We start from the raw sequence: 16,893 nt of genomic DNA on the forward strand, positions 1-16,893 counted from the left end.
ATAATTTATATTTAAAATAAAATGAAAATTTAGCATTTTTGCGTATATTACATATATTTAATAAAAATAAAGTGGGGTTTTTAAATATTTCAGAAATAAAAAAGGGAATTCATATTGGGATTCGAAATCACATACACCAGCGTATGAACCAAACACGTAAAATATTTGCCAATTAGACATAACACAAACGTATTTCAAAATTGACAGTTCTCGGTCATACAGTGATTTATTGAGATTATTATTTTGAAATACAAAAGACTAAAATAATTATGAAAATTTAATAAATAATACAAAACATATCACATAAATAATAATATTAATATTAATAATATTATATATATATATATAATATTATACATATATATATATATATATATATATATATATATATATATATATATATATATATATATATATATATAATATTAAATATATATACAAAAGGAACATTTTTATTCTCGAGAGATGAAGAGAGAGAAGATATATCTTCTGTCTCTCTCTTACTCATTAACTTACATATGTAATGATTTCACCGATTCACTCCCGTACAAATTTCCAACGTGGAGCGCGCGTATAGAAGTATAACTTCAAAAACAATAGCATTATTTTAAAAGTATAAGAAAAACCTTTATTTTTGTTCTTTCAAAAGGTTTGTAGGTGCACTGTAGTCTTGAACAGATTCTACATTTTAAATCGTGACATTTTTATTATTTTGCTCATTCAATTTTTGAAATTTCGCAAAAGCGAAGACGTAATTACTCTCGTTTTGGGCAGTGGGACTATTTCTTCCTTTATTTTTAATTACAAGACTCTTTCATATACACCAAAATCTATAAAAATCGTTTAAACCGTTTCCGAGATAATGCAAAAAATTTTGAATGCAAAAAGACCAACAACTCGGATTATGTTATATTTAATATAAATATAACATAATCTATTATTATTATAACATAATAATTTATATTTAAAATAAAATGAAAATTTAGCATTTTTGCGTATATTACATATATTTAATAAAAATAAAGTGGGGTTTTTAAATATTTTAGAAATAAAAAAGGGAATTCATATTGGGATTCGAAATCACATACACCAGCGTATGAACCAAACACGTAAAATATTTGCCAATTAGACATAACACAAACGTATTTCAAAATTGACAGTTCTCGGTCATACAGTGATTTATTGAGATTATTATTTTGAAATACAAAAGACTAAAATAATTATGAAAATTTAATAAATAATACAAAACATATCACATAAATAATAATATTAATATTAATAATATTATATTATATATATATATATATATATAATATTATACATATATATATATATATATATATATATATATATATATATATATATATATATATAATATTAAATATATATACAAAAGGAACATTCTTATTCTCGAGAGATGAAGAGAGAGAAGATATATCTTCTGTCTCTCTCTTACTCATTATCTTACATATGTAATGATTTCACCGATTCACTCCCGTACAAATTTCCAACGTGGAGCGCGCGTATAGAAGTATAACTTCAAAAACAATAGCATTATTTTAAAAGTATAAGAAAAGCCTTTATTTTTGTTCTTTCAAAAGGTTTGTAGGTGCACTGTAGTCTTGAACAGATTCTACATTTTAAATCGTGACATTTTTATTATTTTGCTCATTCAATTTTTGAAATTTCGCAAAAGCGAAGACGTAATTACTCTCGTTTTGGGCAGTGGGACTATTTCTTCCTTTATTTTTAATTACAAGACTCTTTCATTCACACCAAAATCTATAAAAATCGTTTAAACCGTTTCCGAGATAATTAAAAGTATAAAAAGGGCCTTTACTTTTGTTTGTAGGTGTTTTTGAATATATTCTACAGTGATTTTAAGTCTCGATATTTTTACACTACACAATCACTATTACTTTGTTTATTAAATTTTTGTAATCTCTCAAAAAAGGTCCGATTACCCTCGGTCCGGTTGGCTTCACTATTTTTTTCTTCAGGTTTGAGTACTATAGTATAAAAAAAATGGTCCCAAGAATGTGCTCTCAAATTCCAAAATTAATGCTTTTGGCATCAAAAAGGGAATACTTTCTGTGGAATTCGTCTTATGTACCGACCCTTGTTGGTTAAGTCTATCCTTACCATTATAAATTTCGTAGAGATTTTAAAGATTTGCAACAAGATGTGCAATAACTTGCTTCACTTGTCGATGACCGATTTATTATTCTATTGGATAACAGGTTTAGTTACAGATTGAAGCTGATTTTCGTAGATAGTGAAGCTTTTGTAAGCTGAGCACAAGAATTATAAACGGTGATAATTTTTTCTGTGAGCTTGTTTATTTAATTTGAACATCTCAGAAAGAATATTGTCGATTTCTGATGCCTTTACGTCCGTATTGCTTGTTTGATCTGTTTAAGAGTCGAGAATAACATCTCTTTATCACTTACTTTTAATTGACGCACGTTCAGAGGCTGATTCTTTCCATATTTGGTTTTGTTCCTTTTTACCCAAAGTGTTTAATTGGTATCATTCTCTTAAATTCAACAAGTTACTTTTTTATTGACATACATGTATATTAGAAATGTTTTGAAAGAAAATTCTAAGAAAGTTTTTTGGTTTATTTAATCAAATCATATGAGATTCAGATATACTCATGATCGTGATCAACTGAGATTTTGGATCAAGGATTTCGATGGGCTAGCCATAAATATAGTAACGATGCAAATGGCAAAGACAAGTCCTAAACGGTAAAATCTTGAATGAACAGGATATTATAAATGAACAAAATAAATTACTCGATTCTACTATGTTTATTGTTTTCTACATTTGTTGTAATGCAATATATATTTAACAAGCTATATTTTGCTATCTATATTTTGTCTTTGATCATTCAATACAAGTTATTTCATTACACTTGAAGATCTCACCTTTCCAGATAATTTCAATTCCCAGAACTAAAAGACTGAAAACTACCATTTGAAAATAAAATACCAATACTCCTTCGATGTGCTTAAAAGTTACTGCGTACCATTCTTGTGGATCAGACGTGTCTCTGTGTTTATACGTCCATTTATCTTCAAGATATTTAAGTATGCCGGATCCTTGTAATTTTATTATCCTAAAAAATAATTTTTATTATTGAACAATATTAATATAAAAACCATTGTATTCATGGAGCAACACTACAGGCTCTGAAAAAATATGAAAACTGCACCTACACAGTTGCATTAGTGCTATGATAAAATCGCAGAAGCCATTAATGATTAAAGAAAAAACACCAGCCATATTTATTGAAAGGAAAATCATAACACAAGCTAATATATAAAGAAGCACATTAAAACATCAGTTAGAAAAAATCAAAACAAGTTATATCAAACACATTAACACATATCTAGAAGGTAAATGAGATACCAAGTCATGAAGGATATTAAAGAAAATGAATATAAAAAGAAAAAAGGTTAATCATCACCCATTTTCGTGTTTTTAAATTTTCATTAGTTACATAATAGATTTTGGTGTTTTCAACGTATTTTATATACTTGTTCCTTATGGAAAACACAACTTTTTATAATTGTGTGGCATGCTAATTTCTCTTGAATTTAAAACTTTTAACTAGACTGTATTTTCAGTTAACTCTGTATAAAAATTATTATTTTTATCGCTTTGAATACGTTAAGTTAAAAGTCCCCCTTTTCTTAATAAATTACTTCTGGATGTAAGAGATCCACTTTAAATAAAATCTCAGGACCCCAAAAATGTTTCTCGTGAAAATGTAAACAGTCATATGACTCGATTTAAGGCAGTCTTTTTTTAATCTCCGAGCAATATTCATTTTGACATAAATGATTCTTTTGTGTGAAGTTTAGTGGTGAAACATGCATAAAATGCAGTGAACTAAATAGTTAATCTTTGTTAATTTATTGTTAATAAATTTGAAATATTATAGGGTTTCACAGTTTCACATTTAATGCCAGATTTCAGTGTTTTTTTTGTAATATTTAGTAGATACCTGTTAATGCTAAATACATGTCTTTGATCTGCACTTTTATATCATCTAGATTCTTACCCGCCCCCAATGAAGCTACTGACTTGAGAAAACGTGGTCTACAATTTAGTATTCGTAAACGAGGAGCTTTTTATTATCTACCTTTGTTAGCTTTTTTGCCACAATTGTTCACTTAAACTCTTTAACGCTGATATTAATATTAATTTTCTTATAAGCCTATAATTCCATATTCCCTATTTTTGTATATTACAATTTTACTAGGACCTAATGATGTATGGCTTCATATACGAAACTTTTCTGGTAAAAGTTTGAGGTAATACTATCATAACAATTGAATTTTGTGTTCGCTTTGTTTTCTTTCCTTTTCTCTGTAAATACAGAGAATATCGAAAGAAGCGGAATTAATCTGACCCAATAATGTTAATTGAAACGTAGTAGAAACAATGCTTTTTCTGAAAATAATCAAATTTTTAAAGGAAGGCGACAAGCAATGTGAATCAGTATATTAGTAAATCAGTATTATCAGAATATCATTATACCAGTATATATATATATATATATATATATATATATATATATATATATATATATATAAGAATAAGAAAAAAGAAGTACTTGTGACTCGTTTGGAACAAATATATAACTGTTTTAGATGGGTTGGAGTCAATAATAGGGCTATTGGTTAACTATTTTTTTATTATTCTCGAGCTTTCAATTGTGTTTACAATTATTATCAAGAGCTAAAAAAGACAAAATACTTATAAGGTTGAATTAAAAAGAAAAAACAATTTTTGTTAACTTACCAAATAAAAATTAGTTTGGTAAGTAAAAATCACTGCTTACATGTTCAAAATATTCAATATAAAAATGTTTTTATCCAATAAATGTTTCTCTGAAAAATTTTTATAATTTTGAAAACATTTTTTTTTAATAGAAAACAAGAATAATTGAATTTATAAATAAGTTCAAATAGCAACCAATTACAAATAGCCTCAATGTCATAAATGCCAAATAAATCGTGACTATTTTAGACGAGTTTTCGAAACCTATACAATGCTTGGTGTTGATGACATTTTGCCACATAGGCTGTAGTTGGTCTTCGTTCTGGGTCTGCAAAAAGGATCAGAGGTTTTAAAAGAAAAGTAGTTTTATATAATTATCATTTATGACATTGAGGCTATTTGTAATCGGTTGCTATTTGAACTTATTTATAAATTCAATTATTCTTATATTAAAAAAAAATGTTTTCAAAATTATAAAAATTTTTCAGAGAAACATTTATTGGATAAAAACATTTTTATATTGAATATTTTGAACATGTAAGCAGTGATTTTTACTTACCAAACTAATTTTTATTTGGTAAGTTAACAAAAATTGTTTTTTCTTTTTAGTTCAACCTTATAAGTATTTTGTCTTTTTTAGCTCTTGATAATAATTGTAAACACAATTGAAAGCTCGAGAATAATAAAAAAATAGTTAACCAATAGCCCTATTATTGACTCCAACCCATCTAAAACAGTTACATATATATATATATATATATATATATATATATATATATATATATATATATAAGATTTCTATATATATATATATATATATATATATATATATATATATATATATATATATATATATATATATATAAAATAGAACAGATAATGATGATGATAATGAAGGTGATAATAGTAAAGATGGAAAAGTTATTGAAGTACATTTAATATTTAATGTAAAGTTAGCTTACATATTTGATATATTTGGGCTTTCCTTAAGGTGTTTTCTTACATAGATGACAAGGCCGAGCTTGAAATATTCAGATTTAAACATAGCACAGTCGCAGGGAACAGTGTTCCTGAAAACCGACGACATTATCACCTTGTTCTCTAAGACGACAACTGGTTTATTGCACATGATCGTGACTATTTTAGACGAGTTTTCGAAACCTATACAATGCTTGGTGTTGATGACATTTTGCCACATAGGCTGTAGTTGGTCTTCGTTCTGGGTCTGCAAAAAGGATCAGAGGTTTTAAAAGAAAAGTAGTTTTATATAATTATCATTCTCATCACATAAGTTCTATGCTCCCGTAGTTTCTATATAATATGTGCAACTCAATCAAAGTTTTTCTTAAGAATTTTTGCTCTTTCCAATTGTAAAGTTTACATTTTACATTTGTTTTGATGTTTCTACTTCCAATCCTGCTTCTTGCCAAAAGTGGATGGTTTGTAGATAAATAGACAAAAATATATATATATATATATATATATATATATATATATATATATATATATACCTTTATGGGTTATGTTAATGTATTACAATAATAATATTATAGGTATGTAGCTCTAAGTTATTCGATATATTTGTTATTTTGTTGTCTTGATTGTATTTAAGTATTAATGTCAACTATATTAAATATCAAATTCTGTTAGGTATATTTTTATATTTTATCTATTTTACTTATACATAAATTTTATCTAGAGTTTAGTTTACCATTTATTTTATCTATTAGTACTGTATGTGTGTTTGTTTAAATATATATTTATTGTATTATTTTTAATTTTCTGATATCGTTTTTGCTTATTGTTAGTGTAGTATGATAGTGGATTATGTAAAATTTTAATAATATCTATTGTTAATAAATAAATTAATATACAATTATAGTCCATAGGATGATGGTATTCATAACATATCAAATAGAGGACATAAAACAAACCTGAACCAAACTATGAGGTTAGTTAGTTAGCTCGTAGAAGCTACGAACAACATTAAAAGAGAACGTGAAATCAGAGAATCAATAGAAATAGAAAAAAACTCAATTCCAAAGAATTATAACATATTACGATAAATTATATTATTGATGATGACGTGGTTGGAGTGGGGGTTGGCTCGAAGATTTTTGGAGGCGTGATTTTGATTAGAAGGTGGAGGAACCATATTTTATTTATAAAAGGTCTCCATGGCGAAGGTAAGCGGATCCTGTCATCTCTTTTGGCAGCGCTTCTTGTGGTTGGCCCTGTACGTATATATTTATGGCGCAATTTATTTTGTTTACTTCAATTCAATAAACCATTAATAAAAAATGGGCCCACAATTTTATTACCACCTATTCCACACGTTGACTGTCTGTGGATACTGAGTGTGCCCTTCTACCGCCAAGTGAGGGTTCTCTTGTGCCCAGTACTTACAGTTGTGCTTATTTGCTGTACTTGTTAAGAAGAACGTGGCCTCATCTGAGCAAACACATTTCCGTAGGAATTACGGATTATGATTACATCGATCCATTACTAATTTACAAAATTCTTGTCTGCGATCGAAATCATCTTCATTAAGTTTATGAATCATGTACACTTTATATGGGTGACGACAATTATTCTCCTTTAGAGACTTTAAAACAGACGTTTGACATATCGATTGCTCTAATACAACTTGACGGGTAGGTATATGAGGATTTTCTTGCAGTGATAATATTACATATACTTGTTAATCTTGCGTAAGGTCTGGACGACCTTTCTTATATTTATCACCGACATTGCCAAAATTTCTAAATTTTGCTTTGACTTTGCTCACCGTCGATTATGTATTAAGTCTATCGGAATATTTATTGTTAAGTAAATTACAAACCTCAGCTTGCGTACAGGTCTTATCTCCATAACCTTTCATCATTAAAATCTCGGTGCGTTGCTTTTCGCTTAAACAGGCCATGATGTCAATAACTTTTTTAAAATAAAGTTATTGTTTTGAAGTCAAATTAGTGCAATTTAGCCTTAATAATACATGATTTATCTACTAAATGATTTTAAAAGATAAAAAGTAATTTTATAAAACTATTTACACGAACCGACGGAACGAAAATTAGGAAAATACCTGGTTTAGTATTTTCGAAATAATTACTGGAAATTTTACGTGACCTAACAGAAGAAAAATATAATATTTGCATACGAAAAGATAAAGAAATAAAGATAAAGAAAGAAAATAAAAAGAAGTCAAAATAAGGTAATACCATTTAAATAAAATTATAATGACGCTATAACTCAAACAGTGATGACGTCATCAAAAATATGAGTTCAGCAAAAAATGCACAACTAAAAACCAAAATCGAGCTGACTGAGCTTTTTTAACTAATGGCTAAATCAAGCGTTTAACGAATTTATTCCAACCTTTAGGTTCTCACTGTATTGTAAGCCTTGAAACCGGTCACCCCCTTTTTACTAGAAATAAAAAAATATTTTGGATTGTGGGTACTTGTCTCTCCCCTCGGCAAAATATAGTCAATGTGTATTTGGGTTCTTGTTGTTGTTTGTTTTTATCACAATAATCATCGTTTTGGCTTTAAACACCTTAAATGGTATCTTTATCGTAATTTCTATTTTCACTTAAAGCTACTCAGAGGTATTTAAAATAAATATAGACGGTTGCGTTTTAATTGAAATTGAGTCTGTCCCCATTCTCCTATATGTGTTTCAAGGTTTATCTTTTCTCAGGGAAGACTTTGTGAGACTACTGAATTAAACCGACGCGTACCATTTAGGTGACAATTATTATTAAAATATTGTACCAATAAATGCTAGTAGCGCCCTCTAACGAGGTAAACATAGAAACAAAAAAATATCGGAGATATTTTTTTTCTTAACGTTATTTTCTTATTACGCCTTTATATATACAAATTATTTTATTTTTAGATGTGAAATTACCGTGTATATCTTATAGACCCAGCTACTATTACGCATGCACAGTGATAATCCAGTTCCAGGTATACCTTCCAAAGAATCGAAAGGCCATGGCGATTGTAGCACTGCCATTTTAGAATAAAGTACTGCAGACATAGCCGAGTACAAAATAACACCTAATATCAGCGACACGTAGATCTGGATTCTAGCTGAATAGCTTCTAAAACCCAAATCGTAACCTGAAAAATAAAAAAAATATATAACAAAATCTTTACTAAAACGTTAATAACAGAATGTATGAAGTTTAAAAAAGAACAAGTAGCAAAGTAATATTAACAACAATTACCAGAGGATCTAAGTACCATAACAAAAACGTTTGTAAAAATTTAAAGTTATGTTGGCAATTTGTAAAAATGTAGACAATTTTGTGCTGTTACGACTTATAAAAGTTTGTTGTCCAAATTTCAAATTGTTCATCTTTTTGATGATCAAGAATCAGTATCTTCTCATCATCATCATTGGCTCCACAACCCATGGTGGGTCTTGGCCTGCTCAAGGATAAGTCTCCATTATTTCCTATTCTTGGCCTTGGCTTTCCAGTTTCGTACTTCCAACATTCTCAAGTCTTCCTCCACCTGATCCTTAAATCGTGCTCTGGGTCTGCCTCTCCTTCTCACTCCATCTATTCTTTGGTTATAAATATGTTTTGGCCATTTTGGTATCAGTATCATCTGCCTTCCTTTAAAGGACAATAGATAACTTTTGAATAAATAATATCAAGAAGTATAGACCTCTGCAGTAGATCTTGCATTTTGTAAAGGCACATTCTTATCAAGGTTTATAGGTCGTGCTCCGAAATTATTTCGAATTGACGTTTCATTTGCAAACGCGTCGGACATTATTAAACTAGATTCGGGAACGGAAGTAGATCGGTAGTGATCTAAAAAAGCTGAATAACATATCGCCAGGGCCAGATATTTATAGAACAATTATATATTTTTACATATTTCTATCACAAATATATCAAGAATATTTGTACAACAGTTGCCTAAAGAGTTTCTTAAACCTAAATAAAAAAATCGGAAGTAAACGCTCATTAGCAACTGGAAGCAAGCAACTTATACAGGAACAAAAAGGCATTTGTATTTTGTGGGTAATACAGGTACCACAGCAACCTGTATTAAGACATGCACTTTTCCTAATGGGGATAGATAATGGTATAACACACTTGAAAATCTACGTTAATGGCATTATTATATCTTCTTATCGAAAATTATAAATACCATGATATGACTTTTATAAGAAGAACTAAATAAAATTAAAATTTGATCTAATAAAAGTGGAATTAACTATTGTCAATTCACCTACATTAATTTGACAAAAAATTTTAAAACGAAATAATCTATCCTGCGCCTAAAAGACATGAATTTCTGAGCAACTGTATTTAATTCTTACATGATCATTCACCCTGTAAAAAATATTATTATAGAGTCTTGTCTACTGTTTCAACTACGAAACAAAAATATTTAAAATACATTAAACTTCTAATATTTTCCCAAATAATTCCAACAAACATAAATACGATGCTTCCTGGTAGTTCCTTTTCTCCTGTTCCTGTTGTCTATCTTTCCTACAATTCCAAAAACATACAGATACATCTATAAATGCTAATGGTGTGGAATCATTAGTGGTTACGTCAAAGGTATCACAACTCTCTAAGTGGCCCACATTATCTACTGTAATAACTGAAAAAATGTATACAACATATAAAGAGTCTTATAGAAACTAAGGAAGCAGACAATATCTCCATACTGACAGATTGAGTCAATTCACTTCATACTAAAATGTTAAAACGTTTCATACTAATCTCGTTAAAATATACACCCATAATTCAATTAAATAACCCCAATGTAAGATAACTCATTAAACCATTAACAGATCTTAAGCCATATTTAAACAAAGTCTTTATATAAACAAAAAGAATTTATGTTGAGAAGAAAGGTATCTAGGGTTGAAAGAGATCAATCAAGAAAACATCCAATAAAAATGTACAAAATATGTGTCCTTATCAGTGAGAATCTGATCACAATCTTTTAGGAGCCGATGGAAGAGTTAGTTTAACATGAATAGAGAAAAAAACATCAGCACAATAATTTTACTATTACAGATATGAACAAAAGTAAAATCAAAGAAAAAGTACCTAAACAATTAAATAAAAGAAATAACCGAAGACATTGTGAAAATATTTAAACTATGTCGTGAACATTTAATAAAGACAGTAGAACATAGTATGACAAATTGATTAAATTGACAAAAACGGATGATGTAAGGAACACTAGAACTCATTATAGAGAAGACAAAGCAGACGAATATAGAAGAAAACAGACAAAACAGCAAAAAATACGAGTGGCCAAAGAAAATATTGTTCATGAACGAAAGAATTAGAAAAGAAACATGACATGCTCAATGTGCACAACAACAAACTTTGTGAAGTTGCTGGCCTATATACTAAGAAAACATTAATATCCTAGTAGATAACGCAGATAAAGTTATATAACTGAAGGGTTCTAAGAATGCAGGCCAAACACGCAGGACAATCTTAATTTAAAAGGACCTGAGATTTTAAAACCTGACGTTTTTTATGCTTTAAAATTAGCCAAAACCAAGACAGAAGCAGGACCAGACAACATCCCAGCTGAAATTTTAAAAATCATACTACATTAGTGCTCTAGTTAAGTTTTTTAACGATGTATACACTACTGGTGACATACCTGAGGAATGGCTGAAATCTGTTTTTATAGATATTTCTAAAAAACAGTGTGCAAAAAGATGGAACGAATACATGATGATTAATTAATCAGGTGACCCACAAATTAAATTTTTTTTACTTTATTGTAAAATTTTGTTTGTACTTTATTGGATAATGCGCTGGGTATCCGTGATGCACATTAGCTTAAAGGTACTTCCAAAAGTGTAGTTTCAAATATGCCACGACTCACGTAGATACATTCATGTGGCTATTTAATAGGCTTTTGTTAGGGTACAGCTTGTAACGCCTTTGAACGTATTATGAATCGAAGGCATTGATGATCGAAATACTTATAGTGAAAACAGAAAGCGAAAGTTTGAATCGATAAGAGATTAATCGAAGAATAATAAATTTAAAGTGAAAAACAATGCTGAAATGATTAATAATTTTAGATACGCTGACGACACTGTTATCTTATGAGATATTCTTAAGGGCCTTCAAAAGTTGTTGAATCTTAAGAGGGTAACTCGCTTTAAATATCTGGGATTCTATATTACAGAACAACTTGACCGAAGTAAAGAGATTACGTGCAAAAGTGAAGTAAGTGAACATGGCACCTTGACCTTGTCTCTGAAGGATAATATGATCAATCTCCTAGCATGGTTTTAGATGTTGTAGTGTAAAAAAATGCTTCGCAACATAATCAGATGCCATGGCCCAAAAACATTCGCGATGGGACAGAAATATGCAGTGCTGAACAACTATTTAGATTCTTAATATTGTTCTGAAGCTATTTTCTTATCTCTGATAGAATTAGAGCAATTAGGCAATTGCCAATGTTGCAGAAGCAATTCTGCAATATTGGAAATATCATTTTAAAGTCGTTTACTTTAAAATGTATAACATATGTCTGAATTGTCAATATAAATGAGTCAGATAAAATTAAACTATTAGAAGAATTTTTCACCAGGTAACAAAAAACTTTGTTGAATTTATTAATGTTTGTATTTTGAGAACGATTTGAGATGTGGAGATTGAAACGTCAATAAACTTATTTTAAACTTCAGTTGTGGCTTATTCGCATTAAAATAGTAATTATTATTTAGATTCGCTAAAACCGTGAACAACTCACCAATGTAATTACGAATGTTGGGGGATCTAGTATGGCAGCAAGAGAAGAAGACGTCCTTATTGGCCAAATATATCTTCATAGAGTGTCAAAAATATAATTATAAAAGACTTTCCGCCAGACTAAAAAACACCTTTCAGTAACAATAAGTGCGATATTCTATCAATTTCAAATACTGTAAAATATTGTATCAGATATAAATGATATTCTACCTTATAATTAGTTACTGTAACTTCTAATTAATGTACCAACTACATTCGTCAGCTAAACCAGTATGGTCGATAAGGCGAATTTGAAATAAAGGTATACTATAATAAAATAATGTATTGGTTTACTGAGCCATTTTGTAGATGGCAGTATTGATGTTTTCGGGGACCTTAACCTGTTCTCCAAGAGTGGATGAATTGACTCTCATATTAAGCAGTTGGCCGTCTTCTCACTAAGCTTTGCGATGATCGTAATTGCTTGGATCCTATTGCGAAATACTCTAAAGAGCTTGTTATATAAATGGTTAATTTATTCTCTGAGGATGAGGAGCTAAGACATGCATCTCGCTCCCAGGCTACGTTGGTCCGTAACATCTTGAGTATAGGAATCTTGAGATTTATATTTATTGCTTAAGTTCTATTTTATTATGTCGGTTAGATAGTCAAGGGGGCACGGTGCATCGGATCGACCTATGGATAAACAGTATGGCAAGAGATGCAGGATACCCGAGGAGCATGTACGCTTAAAAACTGAATAAACGATATAAAAGTGTGATTAATCATTCTTCTTGTGAACAAATAATTACCAACAAATAACTCTTTAGTTGAACGTGTTCTTTTTTATGTTTAAAAACGAGAACCACAATAACTTGCTCACCTCCTTAATAATTAATATAGTTAATTAGATCTAGATTTCCCTTTTTCTTAAAACTTCGTAATTAACCTAATTTAGCCAGCTTCCTCCAACACGTTGCGGTAGTTGCATCTCGTTTAACTTTACAGTCCACAATATGGCCCCAGAGAGATATTTATTTTCCAACTTTCGGGATTATTAACACTTCAGGAACTGTGCGAATTTTGTGCTAGGTAGGCAATCGTGAGAAGCAGAGGATAGAGGCTACTGATTTTCTTACTAAATAATGCAAATTGAAGGTTTGCATAGAACATTAAGCACTAATCGATAATTACCTCCTTTGTTTTCTCGATGACATTTTAATTTTACCTCGTTTGTATAATAATTCTCGACAATACATTCAATGGACAAAATTCAATCAAAATTTAAGCAAATTAGAATCAAATATGATTAAAAAATTTATAAATCAATCTGAGATATAGCTTCCCGAATGTATTAGTCTATCGAATTAATTGGAGTTCTACAATAATTATTGGCTTAATAAAGATAGTCGAGAAATGAATTGGACATTAAAATAGTCCAAATTTGATGATTGAGTATTAAACATATCTTTACAGTTCCTTCAAAATTTTAATAAGCTGACCCGGCATACTTCGTACCGCCTTTATTAATTCTAATGCGTAGAATTAGTCTTAGCATACACACTATTGCTTTTGCAATTGGAAGAAGTCTGTCATTTTTGACTGCTTTAAATTGTCCAGTATTCTATCTATCATATTTTCTAAAGATGTGAAACAGTTTTATGCTTCTTCATTTGCGTTTTGTCTTTGGATAAAGTTTCTGACAACGTTTAAAACACTTTCCACATCTTGTCTATTAGGACCTATATGATTAGGTGCGAATGGTCAACCCCATACAATGACACTTGTGAATCATAAAGTTGCCAACTGAAGTCCGTTTGAAGAGGTCTACCCTCCGGACGCTGGTACCCACGTGAGACATGGTTATATGTTGCCTGAAGTTAAATCTAATATAATCTTCAACATCCTTCACTTTTAACAACAATATGTACATTTTTTGGTAACTTTAACTTATGTAAAGGGTTTTACCCTAATATTTTGGTGGCTCAGGCATGTTAACCTGCTTTTAACCTGATGATGGAATTATTATTCCAAAAACGTTTGTTATTTTAATGTAGCCCTAAGGGTTTTTTTAAATATACCTACTTACAAAGAATGAAACCTCTTTTTGTGATACATGGTATACAGCCAGCTGCAGGAATTTAATTTCCTTGTGGATTAAGATGAAGAATCTTTTCTCCAATAAGACATTTAGCAGCCATAACAAAGCATTTTGTGATGTTACATTGTCATCTTTTAGTTGTTTTAATAATAATAAACTATGAATTACGCTAGGTATTCAGTGCTTTATCGTACAAATATCACAACTAAGAATTATTATGCAGCTGACTTATAAAATGCGATTATCTTTAAGACGGTTGAATTTTGAGGTTACTAATAAGTTTGCCTTTTCTTTGTAAAAATAATGTATCTTTAATATTTTTTAACACAAGTAGAGCTAACTTAAAAGGCAAAAAAGTTAAGCGCAAATTTATGTCACACATGTGGCATATGTGGCGCCTTCTATTAGTTACATTAAAGTATGTATAAAATTATAATTTATCCTACTCAAAAGCGTCCAATTGTAAATTCTTGTCCAAAAATATTTACAAACGTAAAATTTATAGCGAAAAATAAAGTTTTAAATTTCCAATTTCTGTACCTTTCCTAATATCAACATATTATTAAAGCAAGTTGGCTTAAATCGTAATATTTTTAAGTGCGGAATCTACGGTTTCTGTTTGTATAATTTCTTAAGGACCACCCTGTATATATATATATATATATATATATATATATATATATATATATATATATATATATATATAAATATAATAATATAAATAAAATATAATTTTCTTTTGTATTGTTTTGTTTTCAAAAGGGTATTTGTTTTTGTTTTTAAAGTTTGTCAAAATGTTACAACATTTAGTTCTTATATCATCCTGTATATTGGTACTTAAGTTAGAAATTGAACTCTCAATTGAACAAATAATTTCTGATGTTGGGATATCATTTTTATTACGGATGGGAACTGCAAAATTATCTCCTAAACTTAAAACATCTTGTACGTCACTGGGAATTTCTACATTTGTTAAATTTTCTAACCAAGTATCCTGCAATTTATTATTGTGATTTTTATTATCTGATTTTGACGATAGCATATTAATTTTTGTTCTATCGCGAATTTTACACAAAATACGTTCATTGTATTGTATGGATGTTTTTTAAATGTATTAAAAGTAGCAACTGGTAATGATTCGATTAATTTTGTTTCTAGTTTTTCTAGTTCCGAGTCTAAAGTTTTTAATGAGATAGTGGTATCTGCTATGAGTGGTATCCTGCCGAAACGTCGAAAAAATATATGAAAATGTCTTAGTATCAAACCATAATTTTTTTATGAACCTAAGCCCAAGAAAATCCACTAAAAAAATATATATATATACATGTATATATACATATATATATATATATATATATATATATATATATATATAGATTAATATATTATATTATAAGGTTAAAAACAAAAACCCCTCTATTAAAAAGATCGCATGTTGTATATGAAATTCCCTGCTCGAATTGTGATGGAGTTTATATTGGACAAACCAGTCAGCTACTTAACTCAAGAATACGTTCCCACAAATATGACAAAAAAAAAACTCAACCGCCCTCACAAAACATGAAAACGAAAAATAACATAAATTTGATTTTGAGAAAACCAAGATCCTGGGAAGTGAAATCAACAGGAAGAAGAGAGAGCTTCTAGAGTCTATACAAATAAAAAAAAATAATAATGCAATAAATGATAAAAAAGATGTCAAAAATTTGAACAAAATATATTTTAACTTAATTTAAAAACACATAAAAAGACAATCTCAGAACGCCTATGATGATAAAATAACTGATTGTTTAAACGATAAACTAACATCAATAAACAACACATTAGATTTAAAATACATTTTACATGTAGTGACTTAGTGGGTATGTCCTATGTTTTTAATATTATTTTAATTGTGACGTCTACTTGTTAGTACCGAATTTTTACATGCTTGGTAAGTCAAAAGTTTAACTTTTAAACCGTATTATGTCTGTCATAAAATGTTTTTTTAGTCAATATTACTTCTTGAAAAAGGCATGGATTTCCTGCCGAAACGTCGAAAAAATATATGAAAATGTCTTAGTATCAAACCAAAATTTTTTTATGAACCTAAGCCCAAGAAAATCCACTAAAAAATATATATATTAAGGTTCAAGAACCCAAACTATATATATATATATATATATATATATATATATATATATATATATATATATATATATATGTATATATATATGTATATATATATATGTATATATATATATATATGTATGTA

At 29.0% G+C, this 16,893-nt stretch overlaps 2 protein-coding genes across 2 annotated transcripts in view; one reads left to right on the forward strand and one right to left on the reverse strand.

The window, feature by feature from the left end:
• Positions 1 to 16,893, forward strand: part of LOC140450847 (disintegrin and metalloproteinase domain-containing protein 10-like) — a 942,961-nt gene that overhangs the window by 717,560 nt on the left and 208,508 nt on the right. The window lies entirely within an intron of this gene.
• LOC140442366 (glutamate receptor 1-like) overlaps positions 2,890 to 16,893 on the reverse strand; it is a 46,005-nt gene continuing 32,001 nt past the window's right edge. Inside the window, exons 6-8 of the mRNA XM_072533441.1 lie at positions 8,704 to 8,918; positions 5,754 to 6,016; positions 2,890 to 3,121 (exon numbers count right to left, since the gene is read on the reverse strand). Coding sequence (XP_072389542.1) covers positions 2,890 to 3,121; positions 5,754 to 6,016; positions 8,704 to 8,918 — 710 coding nt within the window. The remainder of the gene's footprint in view (positions 3,122 to 5,753; positions 6,017 to 8,703; positions 8,919 to 16,893) is intronic.

The sequence above is a fragment of the Diabrotica undecimpunctata genome, chromosome 1, assembly GCF_040954645.1.
Source record: "Diabrotica undecimpunctata isolate CICGRU chromosome 1, icDiaUnde3, whole genome shotgun sequence".
NCBI classification, from domain to species: domain Eukaryota; kingdom Metazoa; phylum Arthropoda; class Insecta; order Coleoptera; family Chrysomelidae; genus Diabrotica; species Diabrotica undecimpunctata.